This window comes from Calypte anna, chromosome 28, assembly GCF_003957555.1.
Source record: "Calypte anna isolate BGI_N300 chromosome 28, bCalAnn1_v1.p, whole genome shotgun sequence".
Taxonomy (NCBI): domain Eukaryota; kingdom Metazoa; phylum Chordata; class Aves; order Apodiformes; family Trochilidae; genus Calypte; species Calypte anna.
Window position 1 is genome coordinate 987,679 of NC_044273.1, and position 7,701 is coordinate 995,379.

A 7,701-nucleotide genomic window follows, 5' to 3' on the forward strand; every position below is an offset into this window, starting at 1 on the left:
TGAAGGGTCTGAGCCCCCAAAAGCAGCTCCTAGGTTCATCCCAGCCGCGCACCCCAGTGCTGGGATCAGACTTGGCCTTTGCAGTGTCCCCCAGGGCTGACGGGGGGCTGTCAGCTGGAGGCTGTCACACTCTGACCCATGTGGGGACCCCGGAAAGCTCTGAGCCACCTTGCACTGGGGCTGGAAGGGTCCAGAGGCCGTACAAACACGAGCAGCGACAATGGTGTTTTGCTTGTTTTTCTTTTTAAAACATTCAATTTAATACCTTATTAAAAATGAAAATAGTTTATTTGAACCTCTATCGATTTAGCAAATACTGAAACCTGCCGTGGGCTGGGGCTGTGAACGTCTCCTGCAGTTGCTATAGAGCTGTGTGATAGTGCACTTGGGTTTCGTTCCTAAAAGCGACTCTGTGAAGGCAAGGCCTGAAGGGACCCCTGGGTGATGGGCTCTCCAGCCCTCTCCTGTCACCAGCAAGCTTCACACCACCCTGCAGCCACAGCACCAGGGCCCGGTGAGGTTGGGGTGGTCACTCCCCTGATGTCCCTCTGAGGATGACAGCAGCCTGGCTTTGTTAATCCAAAATACACTTTTTTCTCTTGCTTTACTTTAAATAAAACCAGTCACTGAACTCAAAAGCTTCACAGTCTGGAGACAAACTCTCTTCACTGGGACCCCTGTGCCCTCTGTGCCGCTTCGACACCTTGGTGGCCACAAATGAAAATGAACCATGAGAAAAATTTCTGGGGTGGGGAACAGAGAACTAGTGCAAAGCCCAGATGAAGAGAAGCTCCTTCCCCTGGTCCTTTCAGGTCGCCTTTGTGCTTCTAATCCAGGGGGCCCCAAAGTCCCCAGGAGGCTGGTGCCAGGCTCCTGGGCTTCTCCACTGCTGTTCTGAGATCCCGGAGCGCTGCCCACCCTGCCCGTGGCACCAGCCCCGGGGATGTCTCTGGGGATGGCAGAGTGTCCATGCTGGGGGTGGTGGGGTTGGACCCCCCTGGATTCAGCATCATCGAGCCCCTCAGTGGCCCCGGCCTCAGTCACGTTTCTTGCCCTCCCTGTGCCTGGCGGTGCCATCCTGCTCCCAGGGCCTTCTGCCCTTCTGACGCCAGTCCCGCTTCGGGCTCTGCCGGGCACTGTCACGGCCCTTCCACCCCTCCCTCCTGGGCTCATCCCTCTCCCTCCGTCTCTCCTTCCTCTCCCAGCCCCGCTTCTTCTGGGGCTGCTCCAGCTCCCGGAGTGCTCTGGAGGCTCTGCTGGGTTTGTCCCGCTGTGCCCTGTCCTTGGCTCTCGCTTCCCTCCGGCTGCTCCGCTCCATCTGGGTGGCACAGCCCTCCCGGAACTTCTCCTCCTTCTTCCTTTTCTTCTCCTCCTTCCTCTCTGGCTTCTTCTCCTTCTTCTCCAGCTTCTTCTCTGGCTTCTTCTCCCAGCTCTTCTTCACCTCTGATGCTGCTAGTGGCACCTCAGGGACATCTATGAGCTCTTCATCCTGTTCTTTCTCATCCCCATCCTCTTCATCTCCTTCCTTCTCCTCTGTGTCCTCTTCATCTCCTCCCTCCTCATCCCCATCCTCTTCATCTCCTTCCTTTTCATCTCCTTCCTTTTCATCTGTGTCCTCTTCATCTCCTCCCTTCTCATCCTGATCCTCTTCATCTCCTCCCTTCTCATCCCCAACTTCTTCATCTCCTCCCTCCTCATCCCCATCCTCTTCATCTCCTCCCTTTTCATCTGTGTCCTCTTCGTCTCCTTCCTTCTCATCCCCAACCTCTTCATCTCCTCCCTTTTCATCTGTGTCCTCTTCGTCTCCTTCCTTCTCATCCCCAACCTCTTCATCTCCTCCCTTCTCATCCTTGTCCTCTTCATCTTCTTCCTTCTCATCCTTGTCCTCTTCATCTCCTTCCTTCTCAACCTTGTCCTCTTCATCTCCTCCATTTTTATCCCTGTCCTCTTCATCTCCTTCCTTCTCATCCCCTTTCTCTTCATCCTTATCCTCTGGGACTGAGCGGCCGAACCACTTCTTGAAGATCCAGGGCTCTCCCTAGGGGGGATATGGAGGGGACAAGGTGCAAGTGACACAGCCCAAGGGACCAAGACCCCTTTCTATCCCTCCCCCCCTGTGGACAAGATTCTCCTCCCTGAACAAGATCTCCCAGGATGCTCTTTCTCCCCCAACCCTGGACCCCATACCAGGTTGCTGTCAGCAGTTCTGTCATCATCACTGTCGTCATCACCATTGCCATACTCGTTGTCATCACTTTTGTCATCACCATGGTTACCACCATCGTCCTTGACCATGGTGCTCTTGGGCTGCGCTGGCTGAGCTGTCACCACTTCTGGGACCTCCTCCTTGGTACTGACCACCTCTGGGGGGAGGAGAGAGAGAGAGGCCACCATCAGCAGGGACAAGGCTGTTTGGGTGTTACATCCCAGCCATGGGATCCCAGGGCCATCCCACTCTGGGATGTGGCCCTGTCTCATGATGGGTTTGGGGTAATGGGACAACTCAGAGCATCCCAACCCACCGTGAATGGGAGGTGGTGGAGGCTCCTGCCTGCCACGGCTGACTCCCTCCTTGGAGCATGGTGCTGGAAGAGAGGAGGGGAGAGGACACTGGAGGTGGCCACAGGGTCTGTCCAACCCATCCCCCTCTGCTGGCCCCTGGCTCACCTTGGAGCACCTGGAAAGTGACACTGAGCAGGGCAACGATGGAGGCCACCAGGATGCACTTGTTGAGGGTGAGCCCTTCCCAGAGGAGAGGCTCCTCTGCAGGGTCCAGGCTGGAGGGCTCCACCTTCTTCTGCACGGGGAGGCTCTTGGGGACTGGAGACCCCCAAGGAAAACAGTGTTACCAGGGGAAGTGGCAAAAGGGTTCTGGGACACCCACACCCACACCACACCCACACCCACACCCACCCACCAGGGCAGGGGATGGGGCAGGAGCTGCAGATGAAGGTGTCTGCACCACAGAGGTGGGGAAAAGAGAGACACATGGGGCTGAGTCCAAGGTGTTTGGGCCACGATGGTGTTTTAGCATCCCGGGGCTCAAGGGGGGGAACCTCTGCCTGTACCCCAGCTCTGCTGCTCCCCCCCCCAGCAGATCTGGGCAGGGAGGAGAGCAGGAGGAGAGGGATTTGGCAGGTGGATGAGAAACCTCATCTCCGTGTCACTGAGCTCCCAGGGCACTGTGGAGACCAGATATCCTGTCACTTCTCCATGGTCAGATGATGCCTCCCAGGCTGCCCAACAACATAGAAAAGGGTCTGCAGCCACCTGGGGCCATGCTGGGGGGTTTGGGGCAGAGCAAACCTTTCCTGCACCCTTACCTGCAGCCCCGGCCGTGCTCCCTTTGGCTCCCACTGCCTCCGCCCGCTTCTTCTCCACCACTTTCTTGTCCCCGCTGAGCGCTGCTGGCTCTGGCATCCTCAGCTCCAGCTTGTTTGGGTCCTGCTCAGAGATGCCCAGCCAGGTCCTCACCTCCTCTAGTCCCTGTGGGGAGGACAGCCAGGGGGGTGGCTGGGGTGCAAGAGCATCGCATGTCCCCCAGGGGAAAGCCAGCAGCATGGGTGGGGATGGGGGACATGGGGCACATCTGTGTCCCCTCCCAAAACAAAGGGTGCTCAGAGCAGCCATGGAGGGACTCAGACCATGCACCCCACAATCTGTGCTCATGCTCCCCAGGATCCCAGGGATGACCAGAAGCACAAACCAGGTTCCTTGAGCACACAACCCTAGGGAGTGCATTTGTATCCTCAGCTTTAATCACAGAATTATTTGGGTTGGAAGACACCCTAAAGCTCATCCTGTTCCGCTCCCCTGACATGGTCAGGGACACCTCCCACCAGCCCAGGGTGCTCCAAGCCCCATCCAACCTTTACCCAGGGATGGGGCAGCCACAACTTCCCTGAGCAACCTGTTCTGGAGTCTCACCACTCTCACAGCACAGATTTTTTTAAAAAACACATTAGGGTGTTGTGGGTTTTTTTGGGTTTTTTCCCTGCTAAAATGGATTTCTCCACTAGCTGGCTCCATGCTGCAGAGCTGGTGTTGGGGTGCAGCCCTAGAGCAGATGGGCTGTGGGCTGTGACCTCTGGGCTGCATTTGGGCAATCCCACCACAGAGTAACCCTCAGGGATGGATTCACAAGGGATTCCACAGCCTTGCTCACTGGTGAGGTGAGGGTGCTGGGGGGAGAGGGAGGACACAGGATGCATCCTGCAGAGTCTGGGCTGGGTGCTGCTGGACACGGGGTTGTTGGGGCTGGGCTGGCTGCTGGCCTGCGTCAGTGCCACCGGATCGGTGCCACCAGGGATCAGTGACAGTGACAGCTGAAGGACATGGCCTTCTCCTCCCCTGGGGCCAGGCAGGGTGCAATGCCCCGTGGAGCCTTCCTGGGTTGAACACTCACCCCACTGAGTCCCCACACCACGACAGCCCCCGGGATGCTGCACTCTTACATGGGCTCTGTGCTGTCCCTCTTGCTGCTCACCGGGGCGTCAGCATCTGTGAAAGGCAAACACAGCACAGGCTGGTGGGTGACAAATCCACAGAGGTGGGAATCACAAGGGGCTGGATGCACGTGGTCATTCCACTGCTACCCACCCCCTCATGGAGCACTTTGTGGCCAGCACAGCCAGGTCACCCCAGGGGAGCGTTTTTGGAAGCCCCTGGGAAGGTCAGGGTGGAAGAGCATCACTGTGCATGCTGGGGGCTGCCATGGTGCCATCATGGATACCCCTGTGGAGCTGCAGCCAAGGGGGACAGTGACCTCCCTGCCAAGGTGCACAGGGGGATGAACAGCCCAGGATGTGCATGTATGGAAGGCTGGAGGTAGCTCAGGCTGTAGCCTAGACAACAAGACAAGATCTGGGTGCCATGGTACCCAGACCTCAAAGAGCAGCCAGACCTCCAGGAAGACCTCAAGCCACCCCAGAGGACCATGAACCTCAGGAGTGACTCCCAGGGCTTTTCCCAGTTGTGAAGTGGGAGAGAAAACCAAAGGACCCCAGGGCTCTGCAGCAGTTTGACCCAGTGAAGGGCTGGGGAGAGTGTCGGGGGGTTCTGTGCCCCTGGGTCTGGGAGGAGCTGTGGGGGTGAGGATGCTCAGCACAATCTTTGTGCCAAGTGATCTCAGCTTTCATCCCCTCTGAGCACAACCCTTACTGTGCAGGGCTCTGGATGCTGCATGTTTGTAAGTTCTCATCAGCAGGAGGGTTTTCCATCTCCTTTGAGCTGGATTTGGTTCATTTTCTCTCCATGGAAGAATGGATGCTGAGAAAAAATGCCAGTTCTTAGAATGAAATATAAGACTTGAGAGTAGAAGCAAAGCAAGTAAATAAGAGGAAGCTTCTGGCTGGGGAACTGTGCCTTGAAAGGTCTTGGCTTTCAACTGTAAATCAAAAGAAAGTCTTTGGTTTTGTTGCAGTGATGGTGAGTCTTGTCCATTCCCTGCTGGGAAGCAAAGGAGCTGCCCCAAGCTCTGGAATTGTCTTGGGGGAGATTCCCAGCCCCAAGGATAACACAAAGATGGAGAATTTTTCCTTGAAAAGTGTTTTCTCCAAGTGCTTGTCATGGTTTTGAGGTACACAGTTATTCATACTTTTTCTTTGATCAGAGAGGAACACAAAGAAGAAAGAGGAGGACACAAGTCTCCATTCGTCTTGCCTGAGCCATGGCTGATGTCCCCACAGGGTTGGTGCCACATGGGAGCCCCTTGGTGTCCAAGGTCACCCTGTGAGTTCACTGCACCACCAAGAGTCACCTCTGCTGGGACCCCAGGCCCCACAGCAGCAGCTCTGGCACAGCCACAGTTGGTACCTCCTGGCCACCAGCTCATGCTGAGGACAAGGTACCTTCTCTGTCACCTTTCCTTGGCTGCCTCTGAGCGCTCCCCACCTGCCTGGGCAGCTCCTCGGTGGCCTCATGGCATCCCAAGTCTCTCTCCAACACCTCACAGGGACCTGCTGCCATGTCACTTCAAGACACTCTCACTAAACCCAGAAGGATAAAGCAAACACCAGGTGGGCAGCAGTGCCCCATGGATACAAAGTCCTGGCTGTGGTCCCTGGCTGACCTCAGCACCCTGCTGGGGGGTGCTGGGCTGTTCCCACACCTCCTTCCCTTGGGTTTTGCCCAGACAAATGAGCCCAAACCACCTCTATCCCCTGGGCACATGTCCAGGCTTGGCCATGGCTGCTGCTGGGCTGTGTGACAGCCGTGCCACGGGTGGGCAGACACCCACCCTCCCCCAACACCCAAGGGTGTTAACCCCATCCCAAGAGCTGACCAGATCCATGTCTGGGGCTGTTCTCCCCACATCAGAGATGAGGCATTCTGGGGGCTCTCATCCCCCTCCAGGATGTGTTGTGTCACCTGCAGGACCATGTTTCCTACAGCTGGTTCCTATCGGACCGGCTCCAGCACCAATGGACCAAGTGCACAGCCACTGCCCAGGCCCAGCACACCAAGGCCAGCCACTGAGCCCAGGGGTGGCTGCTCATCCCAGGTAATGCTTGCCCATGGCCGGCTGGTCACCCAGCACCCCAGAGTCCAGCTCCAGCCCTCCCTCACTCTGATCCCCCCACCAGAGACCTTCTGTGTGCATCTGCTCAGCCCCATCCCCTCTCGGGGCTCCTGCTCCCTGGGATGCAGCCTCCACGGGCCAGATCTGCTTTTACAGACACAAAACTGCTCAATGAAAAACCATCTCCCCTCTGCTGCCTCCGGGATTTTTCCTGCACCAGCTCCCGAGGTTGCCTCTACCACTGGCTCACATCAAAGAAACTTCCAAAAATAGTTCCCTTGCTCGCCCGGCTCCCCCTGTGTGTGCTCAGACGGCAGAACCGGGACGGGTCCAGCGGCCCCTGACCCGCTGCCAGCCCACAGCCTGCTGAGCTTTCCCTCGTGGGCCGTGCCCGTGGGCTGCCCTGCAGCTGAAGGAAAGGGTTAAAAAGCCACAGAAAGTCGTACCTGGGGCTCGACTGCCGCTGCCTCGTCTCCAGTCCCCGGCTGGCTCCGGCTCTGCGGGGTAATAAACAGCAACAGCTGCCCCAGCGTGCGGAGCAAAATAGCGCCCAATCACCGGGAGCCGAAAAGGCAGCTGAGCCCCGGGCACCCACAGCAGGGGCTGCCCCAAACAAGGTGGGTGCAGGGGGACACCGGTCTCAAGGGATCATGAGGAGGGGAGGGAGAGCTTCACTCCCCAAGCCGGGAGCTGTGGGCAAGTGGTGGAGTGGAGGAAGGGATGTGGGGGCCTGGGATGTGAAGGGGCAGAGTCCCTTCCAGGAATGGATGGAGCAAGACAGAGGAGCATCCAGTGCTGGGACCACCAGTGCTTTGACAACCCTCTTGAAAACCTCTTTTTGCCATCGTTTAGAGCAGGTCCTTCACCATGGGAGCCCTTGGATTCCCCTGTGCTCTCTGTTCCTGCAATCACAGCTCCACATCAGGGCACCTCCTGATGAAGGATCTGGTCCTCACCACAGCACAGTGCCCAGGAGGTAGCAAGGAGATGAAGCATCTCTCATTTGAGGAACCAAAAGGGCCCAACCTTGGGCTCTGGCCCTGCCTGTTCAAGGTCACCCAGAGCTCCCAGCTCAGTGCAGGTAGGTCCAGCCTCAGGTGGAACGTGGTGCCAGCCATGGCATATCTTGCAGGCATCCTGCTTTGAGGAGTTCTCTCTTACAGAGAACAGCTTCTGAAAAG

General features: G+C 57.3%; 1 protein-coding gene across 5 annotated transcripts; it reads right to left on the reverse strand.

The window, feature by feature from the left end:
* Positions 1-269: 269 nt before the first annotated feature.
* On the reverse strand, positions 270-7,023 carry LOC103532655 (acidic repeat-containing protein). Of its 5 annotated transcripts, none has more exons than XM_030466520.1 (8): positions 6,967-7,023; positions 4,406-4,500; positions 3,324-3,486; positions 2,668-2,820; positions 2,523-2,585; positions 2,188-2,363; positions 1,910-2,038; positions 270-1,849 (listed from the first exon to the last, which is right to left on the reverse strand). In XM_030466520.1, exons 3-8 carry the CDS (start codon positions 3,418-3,420, stop codon positions 1,037-1,039), a joined length of 1,431 nt encoding a protein of 476 aa, XP_030322380.1. In that variant the 5' UTR covers positions 3,421-3,486; positions 4,406-4,500; positions 6,967-7,023; the 3' UTR covers positions 270-1,036. The 5 variants fall into 5 exon arrangements, with proteins under 5 accessions (XP_030322380.1, XP_030322377.1, XP_030322378.1 ...); XM_030466517.1 differs by having other exon boundaries at positions 270-1,879; XM_030466518.1 differs by having other exon boundaries at positions 270-1,765; positions 1,826-2,038.
* Between the last annotated feature and the right edge of the window lie 678 nt (positions 7,024-7,701).